The sequence below is a fragment of the Phaseolus vulgaris genome, chromosome 3, assembly GCF_000499845.2.
Source record: "Phaseolus vulgaris cultivar G19833 chromosome 3, P. vulgaris v2.0, whole genome shotgun sequence".
Lineage (NCBI taxonomy): Eukaryota > Viridiplantae > Streptophyta > Magnoliopsida > Fabales > Fabaceae > Phaseolus > Phaseolus vulgaris.
The window spans coordinates 38724721-38746328 of NC_023757.2; the positions used below are offsets into that span (position 1 = coordinate 38724721).

The following is a 21608-nucleotide window of genomic DNA, read 5'->3' on the forward strand; positions in this document are numbered from 1 at the left end:
TTGTTAGCATTTAATTAATTTTAAAATTTAGTTAATCTTTTTTAAATGACAATTTTTGATTTTTTTTTTAATTTTGACTTAGGTTGATTATTTTATTATACTAATTTTTTTCATATAACTTTAAAAAATAAATCCAAATTGAAATAAATTATAATAATTGTAATAATTATTTTAAATTATCTTTTCTTTTTTAAAATAATGATAAATATCTTAAAACATACAGTGATTAGAAAAAAGGTATAAAACAATATTGATACACAGATTAAAATTATTTATGCTGTTAATTAAAATTATTGATGTAATTTATTAATATTTATTTATTTATCTAAAAAATAATTGAATACATCTTAAAAGTAATTAACTATCCAAATATTATTTCTAAAAATAACATTACTATAATTAAGAAATATAAATGATAAAATTTCGTAACAATTTTTTTCAGAATGAGATCATTAATATATTAACGAATTACTTAAATCCTAATTTTAAATTTTTATCCAAATCGGTAAATTAGAGACAAAATTACACTATTTTTTATTTATTGAAAAACCTTATTATCTAGTGAAACCAATTTATCATCTACCTCCTCTTATAACATAATTTTTGTTTATCAAAACAAATTAAAATCACGATTCATGCTTTGACTTAGCAAAAATATATTAAAGTAGAGACACTTAAACGATTCATGCTACCATAATATTTTATAACTTACATTTACTTTTCAACGATTGTTTCTTTTTCATGTTTATACATAATTTTTCCTTACGTAAAAGATAATGATATTGTTATATTCAAACGAAATCAATTATTTTGCAAATACTTTCCAATAGAGATATCTGCATAAAAAATATTATGACTATAATAATAATAAAAAACTATTAAAATATTTAATTTTATAATTACGTTAAGACACTTTAAATGTATTTTAAAAATTATTATTATAATTAGTCAATTATATTTGATGTTTTATCTATTAAAAAAATAGAAAGAAGAACTTAATGTCATAGGTAGAGTCTGAAGGTTTAAATTTCATTTCAACAGAAAGCAACGGAAATGAGAAGGAATTGATCAAAGGGAAACAGAGAAGGCAACAGAAGAAGTTTCCGCGTTGAAATAGTGGAGTGGGTGTTGGCACGGTGTTGATCGAAATCGGAGTGGAGTGAAGTGAATTATGCTGGCGAGTCCGAGAGCACCACCAACAGTAACTGCTCAGCCGCAAGAGTCATGGGAATCAATGCTCCCAGGCCCACCCAGCCGCAACAACTTTGGATCCGCAGATCTGAGCCCCCACGGCCTCATGGCATTCCCCTCCGGCAGCTCCATCTCCATCGTCGATACCCGTTCCATGCAGTTACTCTCCTCCTTCCCCATCCCTCCCCCGCCTTCCTCCGCCGCCCCCTTCGTCACCGCCCTCCGCTGGTCCCCCCTCCCCCTCAGCCGCCACCTCCTCTCCTCCGAGCCCTCCTCCAACCACCTCCTCCTCGCCGCCGCTGACCGGCAGGGCCGCATTGCGCTCCTCGATTTCCGCCTCAAGTCCGCCATCCTCTGGTTCGACACCGACTCTAAAAAAGGAGTCCAAGACCTCTGTTGGGCCCAGGCCCGCCCCGATTCGTACCTCCTCGCTGCTATTAACGGACCGTCTACTCTCTCCCTCTACAATGCCTCCACCGGACGCTGCTTTTGGAAATACGACGCCTCTCCCGAGTACTTATCCTGCGTTCGTCGCGATCCTTTCGATTCGCGCCACATCTGCGCCGTCGGACTCCGCGGCTTTCTGCTGTCTGTCGTCCTTCTCGGAGACACCGACGACGCCGTCGTCATCAAGGAGCTTCAGATTCCGACCGACTCAAGTGAATTGGCTAAGTTCGAGAGAGACGCTACTGCCGGATCGTCCACCTCTGCTGTCGTTTCGCCTGCGGCGGCGGCGTTTCCTAGCTACGTCGCGAGGTTGGCGTTCTCCCAGCAGTGGAGGCACATTCTGTTCGTCACGTTTCCGAGGGAGTTAGTTGTCTTTGACTTGCAGTATGAGACGGTGGTTTTTTCCACCGCGTTGCCGCGGGGTTGCGGCAAGTTTCTGGACGTGTTGCCTGATCCGAGTAACGATTGGATCTATTGTGCTCATCGTGATGGCAAGCTCAGCACGTGGAGGAGGAAAACGTAAGCATTTTTCGTCTTCAATTAGTTAATTTACCTTTCCTCTGAACTCAGATGAGTATATATGTAACTGCACGCACGCGTCGGCAAGTACACTGCGTAGTGTAGTTGATGTGTGTTGGTGGTTGCAAGGGAGTAACAGAAATGTGCTTTGGCAATACGTATATACTGGCTATTCGTTTGAAAAAAAATTGCATATCTTGTTTCGCAAATTTTGATAACTTTGGTTATTGTAAGTGAAGAATCCATGTGTTTGAGATAACTGTATGGAGATGCTGCCATTTGTAATGATATCCTCCTTATTTGAAGCTGTTCCTCCCTGCCCCTGAGAACTGAATCACTTTTAAGTGAGGTGGTCAAATGATCAAGGATAATCATGAGATTTTGATGATAACTTCCTTTATTGGAGTTATAGGCCTATTGTTTTTCTACTTGTAATTTGCTCTCAGTTTTCAGACTGGAATAAGTCTATTAATCAACTTTGATTTAAATGTGCATTTCCTTTTTTGAACTGCTTCAGTAACCATATTGAGTTTGCTTTGTTATAAGAGTTCGTGCTCCTACAAATTATAATCATCATTAGGGTTTGGAAAAATTTATGATATTTTTTGTTTATGATTTTTTTTTCCTTCTCTTGAGCTATTTTTAAGTTTCTAAGCTAAGCTGTAAAACAGGTTTTCTTTTTTAACTTTATCAAAGTTGTGTAACCTTTTTTTTTTCTAACACTAAGACATACACTTATCTGCTTGTGTTCACAGTGGGGAACAGGCACATTCTATGTACTCATTGGAGGAGTTGATGCCATCAGTCGGTACCTCTGTCCCTTCTCCTTCAATACTCTCTGTCCTTTTGTGCCAATCAGATTCGACATTTCAGAACATTGGCAAGGATTATTCTGATGTACCTAGTTCTCCTTACCTTCGTGAGGATTTTGATAATCCTTTTGATTTTTGTTATGAGTCTAATATTGTTTCTAAGATACACTTGATCTCCATTTCTGATGATGGAAAAATTTGGAACTGGCTCTTGGCTGCTGAAGGGCTCGCAGACACCCAAAAGGATGATAAGAAGTTAGATTTGGTCAATGATGACCATAAAGTATTGTTCCCTCGGGCCAACTCTAACACCTTAGCATCTTCTTCTGGTGGACGGGACCTAAATGTAGGCAACAATAATAGAAGCCGTTTGCAGAGCTCAATCTTCGATCAGGAGGAAATTTCAATGAAGGCAAGTCCTTACTTACAAACTTGCTTTCCTTTGGTGATTGGTCGTTCATAACATGAAATGAAGTATTGAAGTTTTAAAATGTTAATTATAATACAACAAAAGTACTTTGGATTCTGGACAAAAAGGGGATCAGCCAAAATTTATATTGATTCTTGATATATTCTTATGAATTTTTGTGATGATAATTTGTAGGTAAGTTTATTAGGTTATTTTACATTATAATATATTGATACACCCACTGCAACTTTGAAAGATTGTGGTGGAACAATTGTGTTTAGACAAGGTAAAATGTATGTATTTTACATTCCTCATTAGCTTTACACTTTTATGGGATAGAAAAGTTTTTATGGCTTTGCTTTGTTGCCGAGACAATGACTTCTTCAAGGGAACCTTCATATCTGATGTGCGGAGAGGTGTAGGAGACCCTGCTTACATTGATGAGAAGTCTTTCTGAGGAGGATAACTTATTTTATTCTACTTGCTATACACCTTTCCTTTTCACTGTCTAATTTTCCTCGTGTCTTGGTTGGAGTTTGTGTACTATAGGTCATCTGCAAGAACAATATCTAGTTGATGTTATAGAGCTGAATTAGAGGAGTGATGGTGTACGATGAAAAATTTCTTACATGAAATACATGGTTTGAAGCAATGGGAATACGTGAACGGGAATCCATATGTAAATTCGAGAAGGTGCACAAAATTCTTGGGCATTTTAATGGTGGTATGTAAAATGAAATTAAAATAGAAAAAAGAAAAGCTAGCATACCTGATGCTGAAGGCTCCTTGGAATGTGAAATTATGGAGGAGGGTAACTGAATATAATATGCAGCCTCATCATTGCATGTGCAGGAGCTGTTTCTGGATTCAAACCCATGAAAAATAAAACCATAGATGGATATATTGAAAACCCCTTTGATGATGTTGGATCTGCTACTAAAATGGTGTGGGGGTGGCTGGAGGTTTTAGATGGTGTATTTTTTATATGGAAACTTATTAATCGATGGGGGATAATATGTGAGATTAGATATCTCCACCAGTCTACCATAGTTTCCCTGACAATATGCTTGGAAGTAGTCTATCTAACTTTGTGGAGGAAGAAGCAATTCTTATTTTTGCCTTAAATCAGCTTTACTTCTGGAGTAGGTCAAGAAGTAACTTTTATGACCCGTGGTCTTTTGAACATAAAATATGGTAATGCATTGTTGTGATTTCCTTAGGTTTGAACAGTTGATTCTATTCTACTTAAATATCATTTTACATTGGATCAAGCAGATCAATCAGTCAAGCATTGACGTTGATGAATCTGGGGAACAAATCAAGAAAGAAATTCTAGTTCTTCAAATATTCCTACGGCCTACTATATATGGTCTGGAAGATTTCAGGATTAACCTAAAAGCTCAACATTGGGTTTTCTTTTCAATTGGATAACTAATCTAAGGCAATTATACACCGATTCTTGACTTTAACACTCCTTCTGAAAAATGTTGGGGTTATTTTAGGTAATTTAAGTTACCTACACTATGTTATAATATAGTAAAATTAGGTGTCACAATGGGCTATAATAGCTGCACAATACCCTAATATATTTTTTATTTACATATCATATGCATGCAAAAAATGAAAAAGAAAAAGAGTTTCAGTGTAGAAGACTTTTGTTATGAGCTGTATTAAATTATGTATGTATTAATTATCAAATATTGATACATGTGAGAACCAATAATGCAAGAATATGGCAGGAAAAAAGTTATATTTTATATAGATGTTTTCCTTTTATATAATTATTATGTGGCTGTGCAGTAACTACTTTTAAAAAGTAGGATAGTGGCGCAGTTTGTGAAGGACTGTTTGGGGCTGGGCTTGCTAATTGTCAGTGTGCAACTAAATTTAATTGGCCTAAGGCAGTTCATCCTGTTCCTAATTGGCAGATCCTACGGCAAGGTTAATCAAGTTTATTTTACCTATGAGAGAGCTTGTTATGTGTAATATAAAATGAACAATAGCTTATATATTCAGTTATGAATGCCATTCCTAGGATATCCTTGTATTTTTTATCTCCAGATTTTCAACCTATTGTAACTGTTCTGGATCAAGTTTGGCTACCATTAAACATGATACGCAATTACAGTTTTATAATGAAATCAGTGAGCAATGGTACAGTACCTTCAATTTTGCACCTAATTGAAGATCAATTTCTCCAGTGAGTGGGACACACTATAGATATTGATCTTTGTGCATAACCATTCTTCCCAATGTACTCTGTCTTCCAAGAAAATAAAGAAGCTATAGAAAGATGCTAAAGTATAATATTGGTCAAAATGTAATTAAGTTCCTGCCATCATTTGTCCTGCATGGAAGTAAGCATTCCACCAATGGAATCTTTTTGTGAGAGGACGATTGTGGGGGTCAAATCTTCCAAACCTATGGTTGGAGTTCTTATTATTTGACTTATAACTTATGTTTCATGTGATAATCTAAATCCTAACTTTTATTTGCTAATAAACAGCATCTAAGTGCAAAATAACACCTATTTGGATTTCCTGTTTTAGTTTCAAATTTTAAGTTGAATAATTCTGCGAGGCTTCATTTGTTCCTTCTTATTTTCTAATGCAGATGAGCTTAGTTGGACAGCTTCAGCTTCTTTCCTCAACAGTGACTATGCTGGCAGTCCCTACCCCTTCTCTTACTGCTACCCTGGCCCGTTAGTTTATCTTCCCACCAATTTTGTAAATTTGTTTGAAACTTTAAATATAGTGGTTATTATTCATACATGTTTCCTGTGTTGATTAATGAAATAACGTTATGTGAAGGTGGAGGAAATTATCCAGCAGCAACTGTTCCCCTGGTTGCTTTGGGAACCCAGAGTGGGACAATAGATGTTGTTGATGTTTCAGCCAATGCTGTTGCTTCAAGTTTATCAGTTCATAATGGTACTGTTAGGGGACTACGATGGCTGGGAAATTCCAGGCTGGTTTCATTTTCTTATACTCAGGTATAAATTAAGTACTTATGTCCGAACAGATTTTTCTTTATGTTAATTCCTGCGTTGTTTCATTCTTTCTATTACAGTTCTTTGTTTCTATTTTGTAATTATTTTTTCATCTTATCTCCCTGTGAGATAAGCTTAATGATTTGATCTTACTACTTAATACCTCCTTCAATTTAGAATTTCATACTTTTCTAAAGATTTTTTTGGTTGTTGGTCTTTTGTTATGCACATTCTTTTGGATTCAGGCTAATGAAAAATCTGGAGGATATATTAACAAGGTAGTTGTTACCTGCCTTCGAAGTGGCCTTAACAAAATGTTCCGAGTTATGCAAAAGCCAGAACGCACACATATAAGAGCTTTGAGAACATCTTCATCTGGAAGGTGAATCTCAAATCTAAATTTTGTTACTATCATTTACTTTGTGGTTTAGTTTCTGAATCATTTTCTGGTTGCATGCTTTTCTACTTCTATTTTATATCTTGTAATAGTAATATCGAAAACTTTGTACTAGGAATATGGAATTAAGTAACTTAAAACGCTAGAGTTTTATGGGATCATACTTTGTTCAGGCATATATGCTTTGTCTATCTCACCTTTGAGATCTTGGTAAATGTTACATGTCCCTGGCTGATTGTGCAAAATGGTGTCGTACAGAATGTTGTAACTTGTAATCCTTGCTGTTTAGGGGGCTGTTGGAACTGACTCAACTTATTTTTTGTTGCTGTTAGTGAACAGTTTGGATGTTTAATTTATTTTAAAAGGTTTGCTTCATTTATGCCCTTTTTTGTTTTTCACATCCACCATTTTGATTGCTAGTAACCGGTCTGTGAAGATTTTCTATCCATCAAATATTCTAAAACTTCTATTTGATAGCAAAAGAAACAAGTTCCCCCCACCCTCCCTCTTTTTGAAGGGGGAGTCGATGGCAGCAGTATTAGTTCACTTTTGTCTAACTGTTGTACTAAATGTTTATATTTCCTTTCCATCCTGGATTTGTTATCTTTTTCCACCTTATATTAACGTGTAGATTTGTGATTGCATCATGGCTTTAAATAGTTGGATATCCACAATATTTCAGGTATCTTCTAATTTTGTTTCGGGATGCGCCTGTGGAAGTTTGGGCAATGACTAAAAATCCCATCATGGTAAGTTGATTTATGTACTTGAAATCCCTACTCTTTACCTCTCCTCTAACCTGCTTTTGCCACTTCCATTTTTCCCTTCGTTTCTAAGTTTTCCTTGACTGTTCTATGGCACCTTTTTTCCTACCTTTTATGGAAATGCTTTTTTCCCCCCTTGATATATAAAGGAAAAAACTATTAGGAAGGAATAGACTCATTAAGTATGTCTCTACCTGAGACTAACATCATATTGACTACACATGGATCCATTTGAAATCATAGTACCTTGATTTCCTTTCAATCCAGTACTTCGATTTCATTTCAATCATATTGACTACACATGAATCCATTGTCTTCCGAAAGACTCATTAAGTATGCCGCTACTTGAGACTAACATCTAATTCATACATCAAGGATCAGGGTAACTTCAAAACATCCAATACCAAGTGTCTAGCAAGACCTGATGTGTATGAACTCCCTCATCAATTTCCCCCCACCTGATATCTTAGTCTATGTGACTTAGATCATCGGTAAAGCTAGAAGATCTCTGTTAAACTAATATTTTTTATACTTAATGTACCATCAAACAATACATCAATTTTCATACAATTTTCATCATTCACATGCAATACATACCATTCAATCACATAACATTTAAAAATTCACAACATTCAAGAACTTTTCCAACATAAAAAACATAAGTTAATTTCCAAACTATCAAAATCTAATATTTCTATCACACAACATAAAATTAAACAATTTCATCAAATAACACCCCTGCAAGAGAAATTGAAACTTAGGACCATGTCCCCTCCTATCTAGATTTTCTAGCGTATAGTACTAGTGAAAGTTAAAGTTAGCTTCCCTTACCTTTGACTCTTTATTCCAAAGAATTTCTTGTTCAAGCAAGGGAGTCATTTTAATTTTAGGGACCTAGAGCGAGTTATCTAAACATCACCAAATTTCAGTATAAGGTTAATCAATTTGAGAGGAACATGTTTCTTAACTGATCTCACTAGGACTCATGACAAAATCATAAGGAAAAACAAAGAACAATAGATCTTTAGAGTTGATAGAATCTTACTTTGATTGAATATCTAATCGGGTAGAAATTATTCCTAACTCCTCAGCCATTTCAGGGTGTAATTAGATTTTGGAATAGATGGAGGGAAAGTTAGAGAGAAGAGAAGTTGGGAGAGAGAGAAAATATGAGAAAATGGGGGGTGCAGGTTTATGGTGTCACAAAACATCTCACCAATCTCAATAAAGATCTACAAAACTCCCTTCCCTAGAAAGACCATTAGCATCAGGCAACCACCAAGAAGCTAAGTAACACTCTAATGAACTTGGTAGGGAACAATAGGCCAATAAAAATTCTGGCATATCTTTCCAACCAGATTCACCAAAAATCTGCAAATTGAGAACTTTACCAACGCCCTTTAGCATTTCAATTACTTCCAAAGCCTCTTAAAATTAACTCAAAGGAACTTCTGAAGATCCTTGGTACAAACCTATTCACCGCCATAAAGCAAACAAATTATTCCATAGAATGGAAAAACTGCTGAGCAATGCAAAAAAAAAAGGGAGTTATTTTAAGAACTTGAGTGCATGTAACACAATAATTAGGAGACCTGAATTTGGAGTAAAACATTGTTAGATATTTTACCTAGTAATTGATTTCCAAATTGGTTTATCTAAAAGGAAAGATTTGTTGGGAGATGAAGGGAGAAACTGCAAGTATGATTTGCTAGAAAATAAACCTAATGTTCAAGGGACCAACCAAATCCCGTGGTCTGGATTTAGAAGTGACATGATTGATTTTATTGAGACCATAATTTAATGATTTTCCTATCAAACAAATTTAGAGCAAACAGTAGAGGCTAGAAATGTAGAGTCAGATTAATAATGAAACCCGAATCATTGGAGTAATGTGCAAATTGTACCCTAAATGTGTTCGAGGTACTTTTATCCCAGATAACATTACGTATATTCTAAAGTTGGGCAAGGATAAATATCGTCCTCTAAATTTGCTTTGTATTTAGTTGTGAGTGAATAGCTCCTTTTAGCAGTTGTATTCTGTTAGTTTATTTCAACTGTCATGAGATGTTGATTTCGGTGCTTCAGTTAGTTACTATCATGGTCAGGTTGTTATAACTGATTTGTCAGTTGAGCTTTTTTCTAGTCTATATGTAGTTTCCACAAATTGGTAAACCGAAGCTCATCACTCATACAAACTCAGTATAATCCATACAAAGTTTTCCTTTCTCTTTTTCTCTTAGTATGAGTGGCCATACCTTCTTGCAGATCTACATTTTTCTCCTAATATTCCTGTTATGATTGCACGCAGAACTTGGTTATCACAAACTAATTTCCTGTTTTCATGATTGATGACTTCATTTTTTTTTTCCTTTATTTCAAAGCCCTGATTTTTAGATGTTTTCCTTTTTAATTAGGAAGGTTAATTATGATATCTGTAGAATAGTTATTATTTGTTTTGGTTGACACTGCATGTTCTCTATCTAGATATTTATAATGCTTGCTCTACCTATGTAGCTTAGATCATTAGCTCTTCCATTTACTGTACTGGAATGGACTCTTCCAACAGTTCCACGTCCTTCTAATGATCAAACATCTGGAGCATCAGATGAAGCATCTAAACTCTCAAAAACTTCCTCTTCTGATTCAAGTTAGTTGTTTGCTCGAAGATCCTAGATATTATCAGCATAGTTGCTAATCTAGAATTAATGATTCCTTTCTTTTTGTGCAAGATTAGAATAGCTTATGAGTTATGAGTGATGTTGATTTCCTTAAGCAGAGGGTACAAGTACAGAGGAATCTCATGATGACACGTCTGAAAGTTTTGCATTTGCTTTGGTGAATGGGGCACTTGGAGTTTTTGAAGTGCATGGTCGAAGAATTCGAGATTTTAGGTGTGAACTTGTTCTATGCTAAAAAAAGTTTATTACCACAATGGTGTTGCTTTAAATGATGTAGAGCTGTTTAATATGCATTGATCATTATTTAATCATTGTCAAAGCACAGGTAAGTTGCCTTGTTTTGTCTTTTTTTTTTCTGCAGCTATTACTTATTAGTAGTTTATCTCTGTTATAATATATTAATTTGCTGTGCTTTTTCATTTACTTTAGAGTAGTAGTCATTAGTCTGCTATAGTTGGGTAGCAAAGTGAAAGGGGCCTAGGCTGCTACAGGATTCGAAGGGCAAAATGATTTTCAATAGCAGCCATTGTGGAGGCAGTAGTTGTTTTTTGCACACTATAGTGTTGCCACTTGTATAAAAGTTTTGAAAACCCACTTTTATTGGGGTAGTCTAATGCTTTTCTTGCTTTAAAACTTTATGTTCCTTTTATATTAATTTTAACATATTTTATCAGTTCTTTTACTTTATTACTTTGTTCTTTGCTTGATGGTCACTGAGAGTGTAAATTGTGACATGACCATTTATCATAAATTTCTTTAATTTAGGGTTTTTCTTTGACTGTTTGTATTGTAATATAAATTGTTGTATTATAATAGTAAAATAGTGACAACCTGGTTTTTCTATCCTGCTATAGCGTTTAAAGAACTAGCTGATTTGCCTGTTTCGGGATTGATAAATATGCAATACTTCCTTTATGGTTGCGTTCTCTGATTAAGTTTTCCACAGACCAAAATGGCCTTCTTCATTTGTATCATCGGAGGGATTGATAACAGCAATGGCCTACCGCTTGCCTCATGTGGTATGAATCATCACTTCAGAATTCATTATTTGTATATCTATCTAATGCAATTTTGCTCTAAATTGAATGATAATTTTAACCAGTTTAGTTTTTCAGGTCATGGGAGACAGAACAGGGAGCATAAGATGGTGGGATGTGGTGACTGGACATTCTTCTTCATTTAACACTCACAGAGAAGGAATCCGGCGAATCAAATTTTCACCTTTTGTTCCAGGGGACCAGAGCCGGGGGCGTATTGCTGTTCTGTTTTATGATAATACTTTTTCTGTATTTGATTTGGTAAGATGGGAGTTCACTTGATTTTTGTTTTTATGGATCATTTGTGCAATTTAATTTATCTTTCATCATGTCATACTTGACATATATATATTCGTACATCTTATGCTATAAGCATCTTCATAACTTTGGTTAATTCTAATCTAACATTGGTTTTTAGGGGGGATTGAATAGTGATAAACTGAATATTATTATGTGGCTTAAATATGTTTTTGGTTTATGATAAATTACAAATTTTGTTGTTGGTCCCAAAAATGTTATCTAAATCACTCTATTTCATTATTTAAACCGGTATCTAATATGCTTTTGAAGAAAAAACAAAGTAAATTTTTTATTAAGGAACCAAAAACAAAATTTAATAATTTATCAGGGACAATAAACATTTAAATCTTATTATATTAACAAATATGCTTGCGGGTTTTCATTTTTCATCAATCTTCTTTAGCTATTTGGACCAGAAAAAGTAAAGGTTGGAAAGAAATTTTCCCTTTTTGAAATGCTGAGAACGTATATTGTAATTGTTTGATCATAAATCCCAACATGCTTTTTTGCAGGATTCGCCAGACCCCTTAGCAAATTCACTTTTGCAACCCCAATTTCCGGGAACCCTTGTATTGGAACTTGATTGGTTGCCCTTGCGAACTGATAAGAATGATCCACTGGTGCTGTGCATTGCTGGAGCAGATGGTAGCTTTCGTCTTGTTGAAATTAATAATGTGTAAGTTCTACAAATCACTCTCTAGTCAGAAAATATGAGTTTCTTTGTATTATTGTTATTATTATTATCAATATAAATATGATTAGTGGTCGTAATGGTGTTCTAAATCTAATGACTTGGACTGATTTTTAGCAATTCTGAAAGCATTCATCTTGATGTTTAAATGTCTAGATCAAAACTATGCTTAGATAAATGACGTGATGCCACCTAATTGTTTTATTTAAATCATCTATCTATGTTTTTGTCTATATAGGGGGACATATCCTGTAAGGTCACGAGAGGTAGGAGTTAATCTAAGTCATACAATCATCCATTGATGGATAATTTTATTTCAATTAATTTAATCTTATCCTCCATTTTAAATATATAGCCTGGTATGCATCCTGTGTGTTCAATGTTTAAGTATTTACGTTCACGTGCAGTGCAACAGTAAGGGACATTTAGTTCATTAGATTTCTAACCTTTTGGAGTTTTAGTATTCTCTTCAAGGTGAATGAAATGAATCACCAAGTTTTTGTCATCATCTAGATCAGAGCTAATAATAGCTGTTCCAATTTCAGGGGTTATAAAATGAACTGACCATGTGAATTACACGTCTTTCTTTTCATGCAGAAATGATAAACGATCTGGTTATGCACTCCACATCAGAAATACAAAGGATAGATTCCGGTCAATGCCTATATGTTGTCCCATACTTCTTCCTTCACCACATGCCCTGGTAAGTATACCGGAACTAAATTTGCTGAACTAAAATATATTTTCTTTACTACCAAAGTTTTATACTCAACTCCCACAGTGAATGTCTGCATTCTATAGATGAAGCACATTGTGAACGCCAGATTTCATGTGCAATGATGGATATGAGAAGTAACATGAAAATATTAAAGACTGAAATGGAAATGATTTCATAGAGTGTGAATCATTTTGAATTTCTCATGCCATGGCAATACGATATCTGTTTTCATTTAAGATCAACAAATTTTCTTACTGAAAAAACAAATTTAAATTGCCTATTCCCCTTTCCTTGAAAATAAGTTAACCATAGTCCACGTTTAGTCTATGTTTCTATAATTCATACAAATGGGTTTTTCTTTTACACGTTCTTGCAATACTTGTACAAATTTTACTGGTTTTGTATAAATTACGATTGCATTGGTCATCAGCTCTTTATGATGTATTTATTGTACTTCGTTTTAATATGTATTAATGTTGCTAGGCGTTGCGCATGATCTTACAATTGGGTGTTAAACCTTCTTGGTTTAATACTTGTAGTACAACCATAGAAAAGAGGCCTCACTTACTTCCCGGAACTCCTTCACCTACAGGGGATCTTCGTACATACATGATCAACATACCACCCCTTGGCGACTCAGTTGTGCCAGAGATGCTTTTGAAAGTATTGGAACCATATAGAAAAGAAGGTTTATATCTCTGCAGAGTTTAATAATGAAAATTCTTCCATTTGCCATTTTTATACTTTTGGTGTTTAAAAAACACTACCAATATGTCCATTTCTTAAGGTTGCATGCTTGACGATGAGAGAGCAAAGTTCTATGCTAGTATTGTGGATAAAGGTTGTGCTGCAAGGTTTGCTTTCGCAGCTACTATATTTGGTGAATCCTTAGAAGCTCTGTTTTGGCTACAGCTGCCTCGTGCACTTAAACATTTGATGAACAAATTATTAAGAAAGCATCCACCAAAAGAGTTCACAGCGGCACCTATCTCTGATCTTGATAATGAGACATCTCTATTATCTCGGTTATCATCAAAAGGAAAACCGACAGAAGAAACAGGGAGAGATGAATTGGTACGATGTATTACAGTTTCATTTAAGTTTCTATTCCGTGACATTTCTTGCAGAGTCCCTCATTCCAATTGTTGAAAGTTGTTGTTAAAGTTCAGTCAGATTCTTTAAGTGACTGTAGCTTTCTGGTTAGCAGAGTCAAGGTCAACTAAGGCTATTGGCTTTTGACCGAGGAGAGCTGTGGAAAACTGCTAGTGAGCGAATTTCTTGGCATGAAAAATTAGAAGGTGAAGAGGCTATTCAGAAACGTATTCACGAGTGAGTAAATTCATCATTTCTTTTTATTGATTTGTTGGGAGTGTCAACATATGGCTTAGTGACGTAATGTTAGAAGATATTTTAGTACTGCATTATTTGAAATTATAATATCCAAGATATCGTATTTGTTGTCTTTCACTCCACAAATTGATATCTTGTTCCAAACAGAAAAGGTACTGCTGTGACAGAAACCACTGAAGTTTCTTTTTTTTACTATTATGGGATTATACTCTAACTGTAATACTCATTTTTTTGGCGCTACCAGGCTTGTGTCTGTTGGAAACCTAGAAGCTGCAGTTAGTTTATTGCTTTCTACACCTCCAGAGAGCTCTTACTTCTATGTCAACGCTCTTCGTGCTGTTGCTCTCTCTTCTGCTGTTTCAAGGTCTCTTCATGAACTTGCAGTGAAGGTGAGTATATCTGTGGCATGCTTGTGTTTAGGCATCAAAATACAAATTCTAATTAGTATCCAAGAATATAGTCGATCTATTCAGTGTATTATAACATCTGATATAATTTTTAGGTTGTTGCAGCCAACATGGTGAGGGCTGACAGGTCACTCTCTGGTACGCATCTTCTATGTGCAGTTGGAAGATATCAAGAAGCGTGTTCTCAGGTCAGGCTGCACTCATATTTTTTGTTTATTTTCCCTGCTTTATTAAATTAACTATCAAACGGATGCACATAGTTTAAAAGGTCTCTAAGCTGGTTTCAGTTTACCAACTTGTAAACAGGATCCTGCTTGCTTGATGGTATTACTTTTTTGTGATTTTCAAGGGCACATTTTGTCATGAAAATTTAGTTTTCTCCATTTAGATGATAACCAGATTCATGATATATCATTTTATCTAACATAAAAAGAAAGCTTATGGGAAAGAGTGGCTGCTGAATTTTAGTGTCAAGGAAGTGAAACATCTTATTGTAAGGTAGTTCCTTTTCTGTGTAGTATAAGTTCTACTCTGTAGCACATCTGTCTGAATTCAGTGTAAAATAGTCAAGACAAAAAATGGTTAAACTGTTAACATTTGAATGTAACAGACTTCGTTGAACTACATTCTCTTCTAATATCAATAATTTCTGGAAAATCATATAATGTTTGTTTAAGATATCTTAAAGGTGGCTTTTGAAAGTTAATGGATCACATTAACGACTGAAATCTGCAGATGCCAACTTAGCGGCAGGAGCTGCTAGGCATTGGTAATTTGGTACAACATTAATTAAGGGGTCTTCTATCGTGTGCCTATAGACACATGATAGGAAATAAAAAACTGAATATTTTGTCAAAAAAGGATTTTCATTTTATGAAAAATACAAAAAGTAGATCTATGAACTACAAAAATAAATCCTTGTTATGCAAGTTCAACCGAGGAAGATTTCTGAAAATAGATCTTAATTAGAAATTTTAGATTTGTTGGAAAATTCAATGTATAGTTAGTTAGATTTTGCAAATTTAAAATTAGTAGACAGGTTATCTCTATAATGGGCTTGATTTTCTAAGAGAAATGCAATGGCATATCTTATGCAGCTACAAGATGCTGGGTGCTGGACTGATGCTGCAACCTTGGCCGCTAAGCACTTGAAGGGATCAGATTATGCAAGGTTCTTACTTGTTCTTGATAACAGACTTTTTGTCCACATTAACTTCAATATGGGACCAAACATAATATTGACCGACTGAAATCCACTGACTAAATGACAAAATTAATCATTAGATAAATTCCGCACTAGTGTTTATATCATACATCTCTAACTTATTCTGTTGTCTAATTTCGGGAAGAATCTGAATTCTTCCTTCAGGTTATTGATGACAGGCAAGTGGAAATTTTTCTAGAACCATTTTTAATTTTACAAAAAAATCAACTTTTACTTTCCAGTGATTGTTGGCTCCGCATTCATATGAAAATAGCATTTCTATTGAGTATCATCATGACTAGAAGATCTTCCCTACGTTTTGTTATTCTTACAGGGTGTTGCAAAGATGGGCTGGACACATCCTGCACACTGAACATAATATCTGGAGGTACCACTGCTTTTCTTTTTATAAATTTTATCTCTTCCAGGACTTTTCTGTATTTGATCTCAAATGACCCAATGCAGGGCTCTAATTTTGTATGTTGCCGCTGGTGCACTGCAAGAGGCTTTGGCTGCTCTTCGTGAGGCTCAGCTGCCTGACACAGCTGCAATGTTTATCCTTGCATGCCGTGAAACCCATGCAGAAATAGTTTCTACTAACCTTGGTATTCGTGACGAAGAATCAAGTTCATCAGTCAATGATGAGCTACTAAACTTGCGTGCTTTAGATCCAAAGAATGAAGATGTCATCGCAGTTGATGAATATTTTGGACAATATCAGAGAAAATTGGTGCATCTATGCATGGATTCGCAGCCTTTTGCTGACTAAGTGTAGGAGGAGCTATCAAACTTGCGTGCTTTATGAAATGAATTCAATTTTCTCATTTATATTCATGGAAGAACTATTGGATTGATCAACTCTTGCCATGAAAAGCAGTCTTGGGCTGATTCCCATTCCAGTAGCACCTGGAGCCTGCAATTTTTTTGTGTCAAAGGATGGATGCTTTTATTGCCTGTGTTGTTGTAAAAAGTGTATAATTGAGAGAGGGATGGCATATAGCGACAAGGAGTCTTGGAGGTTGGCAGATACCAGAGTCCCTTATGAAACACATTGCTATTAAATGCAATTAAAATGATTTACTTGAGCTTCTTACTTAAAATTTGCAATTACATGGGGTAATTGACCCCTTTTAGCTCTTATATATAACATTTTGTAGGCAACAAATCATCAAATTGTATTTGTATTTGATTTATAGGACACTGAAATGGTTGCATCTATATTTGCATGCAACGTGAAAATAGTATGTTAATTCTATTGTGTTAATTAATTGTTATACTCGATTTTTTTCGGTGTTGGATGAGTTTACGTGCTTCTCACATTAATTTGCTTACTGACGGTAACCAATGTTACGTTGCCTTTTGACGACAAAAAAGTATATTAGCAAGTTCTTTGCTACAACCTAAAGGAGAGTTTTTTTATGGAAGAGTGCCTTCATGCTTGGAGGATTGTTGATCTTGGCGGAAGCTCAGTGGAAGTCTACGAAGAAGGCCCTCTTAGGAGGTGTGGTGGTCTTGGAGGTGCATGCTAAGTAGAGGTGTGGTGGCCTTGGAGGTGCATGCTAAGTATGAAATGAGAGTAGTGAGACCATATCTTTTTGGTAAGGTGAGAATTGAAGATCAATAGTCTAATATTGTGAGATTTTTGACAAGTAGTGATATTGGCTCAAATTTGACACCAATTCATTATTATATTAATCTTGCAAATACATTAGCCAAACCTCTTATTTATACAGTTTAGAGGGCTAAAAATTCAAAAGAAAGTGGAGAGAAATTCAATGAATTTCTTCCCAAAAGTGACGCCTAAATGAGCACATGGGGAGGGATGTGTCTAGTTTGTATGCTCACTCCCTCCATGGGTTTTCTAGACCGGCCTAAGTAAATTTAGAGGTTTTTAGAAACTCTAAGTTTACCTAGGTTGGTGTTTTAGGTGCCAAAATTAATTCTAAAAAAAATTACAAATAAAGTTCATATATTATTTTGACAAGAAATTAAAGTCTACTCTACACTAGAGCTTATGACATCATTTGAACATGTATAGGAATGTTTCTCTGCCCGTAGCAGCATTCCAGTCTTCTTGGATCCTTTTGACCATAACTATAATGGTTGACCCAAATCTACCATTTGGTGGGCTTGTATGTGGCCTCTTCCATCAGTTTTAGTTTGTTTAATTTAAAAAAATTAGTATTAATTTGATAGGTTTACCGATTCAAAAACTCAAGGTGAGGTTGCATGATTTTTTTTTTCCGATTCAAACAGAAAATTACACATAAAATAATATCAGTTTTGATTATAAAATAATTATCTCCACTGTAATGTTATTTACAAAACTCTTTCACATTGTGTTAGGATTTATTATGACGAAGTAATGTAAAAGAAAGTTAGAAAATAAACGCATAATAAAACCACAATTCAACTCCTCCCACGAAACAGGCAATCAAATAAAATAATCAAATAAAATAATTACAATGAAGACGCAGCAACAGATCATCACCACACATTCTGGCAGCCGTGGTGGTGGTGGCCGAGCCTTAACCGGAGAGAAACAAAACAGAGCTTCTCCTTGAGATATTTAATCTCACGACCCCCACCTTGGTTCTTCTGCTAGAATTAGACGTGTGGGTATCGGGTAGGTAGGTGGAACCATTTTTGTGTGAGGACACAGCTATTGTCTAGAAATGTGTTTAGGTAGTGACATTGTCGCACATTATACATGGCACACAATAACAGGTTAAGGAGAATAAATTACACTTTAACCCAAAGTCCACTGTTGATATAGGAAGAACACTGGCTGTGTCAAAATTACATGGTAGGTAGTGAAGAAGGAGTAAAGATATGGATTTAAATATTTCATCATACTACATATTCTTTATAACTTAGCGAGTATGTAACTCCTCCAATAGTTTTTGAACAAAGACAGAAAAATAAAGCTCAAATCCCAAACTCCTCCAATACCCTCACTTGAATTCAATAAAAGGGTGCTTGGTGATAGCCTCCAGGTTGGACAATCCCACCAAATTGTGGCATTCCATAAGGCATCATAGGAGCACCACCAACTCTACTCAAACCCACCTGCCCTTGCATCCCATCCATCCCATACTGCTTCCACACCTGTTGCTCCTGCACAAGCAACTGCTGCTTTCTCTCCATGTCTGCTATTTGCACGTATGAAGGTGGCGGCACAGACAAGGATGCTGCAAACGGATCCTGCGGTCCTACAGCTTCAACTGTTCCCTCCGGAGCAGGCAAAGCCAGAATTGGAGTGCCCCTCTTCCCAAGTCCAGGCAGTGCCACACTACTAGCACTTCCTCCACTCATCTGAGTTGTGCTCACGTGTTGCCTCACAGCCCCTTGATCATACATCCCGTTCAGTAACAACGGATCAAACCCCCCTCCCAATTCAGCCTTCTGCTTTGACAAGTTACTACTATTCTCCACCAATGCCAGCTCCCAATCTGCTTTACCAACTTCAGCAGCTGCTGTTTCCCATGCAGATTTCCCTTCATATTCCTCATTTGAAGGAAACGCCTCCCAGGAACCTTCAGCCCTCACAGTTGCAGGCCCAGAGAACAATGCCAAAGCCAGCTTATTCCCTTGCTCATCAGCTGACACTCCATCATCCCTAAGATCCACCAGATCACTTGTCTCCTTTTGAGAAGCAAGCACGTTATTAGGCCGTGCAACTGAAGGAGGGGCTTCTGGAGGTGTGAAACTCTCACTCTCAGGTGCTGGAAGAGCCTTCACCTCATTCATATCTGCCTCTGCCTCTGCCTCTGACTCCTTCACAGTTACCTTCATCTCTAATTTCCTCTCGGGGCTCTTTGGCCTGTTACTCATCTCCTTCAAAAAACCCTCCAGCGTCCCCAGAAGCTTGTCAGTGATCCTCTGCACTTCAGGATACTCAGAAGACCTTGCAATCCCCATATCCTTACACCAACCATAGAACCCCACCAACTCATCCATCATCTTGGCAGCACCGACATAAGAATCAAAAGCCTTCACACAGTGCACATACTCCATCTCCGTGAACCGATCCAGCAACACCCCCAAAACATCACAAACCTCAACATACAACTTAAAACTATCCCTCACAACCTGGTATAGCGCAACTAACACCAACCTATTGTTCTTGGCAGCACCACTAGGCCTACAACCCAACACACGATCAAGCATCAGCAGCAAATGCTTCAACCTCTCCAAAACCCTCTCAGCTCTCATTTCCCTCACAGGAGTAACCTCACTCCTCTTATTACTCTCCTCCTCTCTCTCTTCCCTAAACTCCTCAGATTCAGCAACACCTCTGAGCTTCCTCCGATACGCCACAAACTCAACCTTCTCATCAAGATACAACGCGTAAAGCCTCACGAACCCCGCGTGATCCCAGGAACTAGAATGTGCCTCGTCTCTGAAATCAGACATGTTCAGAATCCTGGTCCCTCGGCGCTTGGCATGCACGATCTCCTCCTCAAACGCGGGGTGGCCATCCACCAAGAGTCTATGAACAAGACTAAGAGCCTTAACAGCCACAATCCAATCACGAGTCTTTGTCAGCCTCTTGGAAACGGTGATCAAAGAAGCACTGATGTAGCCTCTGGAATGCGATGTCAAAGTGAGGATTTCTCTTATGTATTTGTCATCAGCAGGAACCTCTTCATGGCTCGTGGCTTTGACGACCAATACTTCCAGGTCAGGTGCCAAATTACCAGCGACTTTGGCTATGCTGATGCTGGTCTGGTCCTTCACCACACCAATCGCCTTGCGGATTGTGCTTGATGCCATAATGGGTGCTTGATTCGCTTTGCAGAGGGAAATTCAGATCAAATTTCAGATTTTTTTTTTGAGATTATGTTTTAAGGTTATCTGGTGGTGTGACAGAGACAGAGGGTGTAACAGTGTGCGAAAGTGACGGAAGATTTGTAGACTTGCGCTTGTGGATGAAGTGGTGGATTATGCTTTTTTGTGTGTAGTGTGATCAAATCAATGCAGCGTGCTTATGTTTGTTTCACTTATGGCCTCTGAGTTGTAATACTTGAATGAAAGAGAAAGCAAAGAAGACAGAAGACGAAGACAAAGGAGAGATAGCGAAACCGCGTAATCAATGGAGAAAAAGATTTTGATTGCTTACGTTTCTCATTATTTTCACTTTATTTAAAATTAAAGTGAACAATTACTTTATAAGTCTCTTAATTGATCCAGTCATAATATAATAAACAATTTAATTAAATTATTATTTAATATGGTATCAGTCTTTATGCTATGCCATTGTCATAAAAGGTTTTCTTTATGAAATTTAGATATTTATTAAAGATTAATTTTATTAATAAATATCTTAAAATACCTGATTATATAGTTGAAACCTTTATATATTCCAATTAAATTGTGTTAATGATAGGACGGTGTCGGTGAAACGGGTCGTGCTGACGTTGTTATCCACTCAACGGATGAAAAGTGTGGTAAATACTTTTTTTGGAAATAGTAAAGACTTAAAATATCTTTTTCTTTACATCTATTTTAGCACTGGAATCCTCCACTTTTTTGGAAAGCATCTGCATACAACTTCTTTCATTACCTTAATTCAACTTTCTAACTTTCAAATATCAGTTACATATATATATATATATAACATTAATTATTTTTTAACCTATTATACTGATGTTATGAAATGTTTGTTTAACATTCAAATTGATAAATTTTTTGC

At 36.1% G+C, this 21608-nt stretch overlaps 2 protein-coding genes across 2 annotated transcripts; one reads left to right on the top strand and one right to left on the bottom strand.

Annotated features, from left to right (window-relative positions):
• The first annotated feature begins 997 nt into the window (after positions 1 to 997).
• LOC137807552 (uncharacterized) lies at positions 998 to 17177 on the top strand. Its single transcript, XM_068608237.1, has 20 exons — positions 998 to 2157; positions 2913 to 3381; positions 5992 to 6079; positions 6189 to 6370; positions 6613 to 6749; positions 7447 to 7513; positions 10043 to 10175; positions 10305 to 10419; positions 11153 to 11225; positions 11322 to 11504; positions 12056 to 12219; positions 12832 to 12937; positions 13436 to 13640; positions 13740 to 14026; positions 14160 to 14281; positions 14547 to 14691; positions 14805 to 14897; positions 15807 to 15880; positions 16248 to 16301; positions 16379 to 17177. The coding sequence occupies exons 1-20, from the start codon at positions 1172 to 1174 to the stop codon at positions 16680 to 16682; spliced, it is 3987 nt and encodes a 1328-aa protein (XP_068464338.1). The 5' UTR covers positions 998 to 1171; the 3' UTR covers positions 16683 to 17177.
• Positions 17178 to 18655: 1478 nt separating this feature from the next.
• LOC137807553 (probable clathrin assembly protein At4g32285) lies at positions 18656 to 21051 on the bottom strand. The gene has a single exon (XM_068608239.1). The coding sequence runs from the start codon at positions 20687 to 20689 to the stop codon at positions 18878 to 18880; it is 1812 nt and encodes a 603-aa protein (XP_068464340.1). The 5' UTR covers positions 20690 to 21051; the 3' UTR covers positions 18656 to 18877.
• Between the last annotated feature and the right edge of the window lie 557 nt (positions 21052 to 21608).

Bases quoted from the DNA above. Each gene is read 5' to 3' on its own strand.
- LOC137807553 (XM_068608239.1), bottom strand. From the start codon at position 20,689: ATGGCATCAAGCACAATCCGCAAGGCGATTGGTGTGGTGAAGGACCAG.
- LOC137807552 (XM_068608237.1), top strand. From the start codon at position 1,172: ATGCTGGCGAGTCCGAGAGCACCACCAACAGTAACTGCTCAGCCGCAA. The intron at 7,514-10,042 runs GTAAGTTGATTT...CTACCTATGTAG, and splicing joins TGACTAAAAATCCCATCATG to CTTAGATCATTAGCTCTTCC. The intron at 14,027-14,159 runs GTACGATGTATT...TCTGGTTAGCAG, and splicing joins AAACAGGGAGAGATGAATTG to AGTCAAGGTCAACTAAGGCT.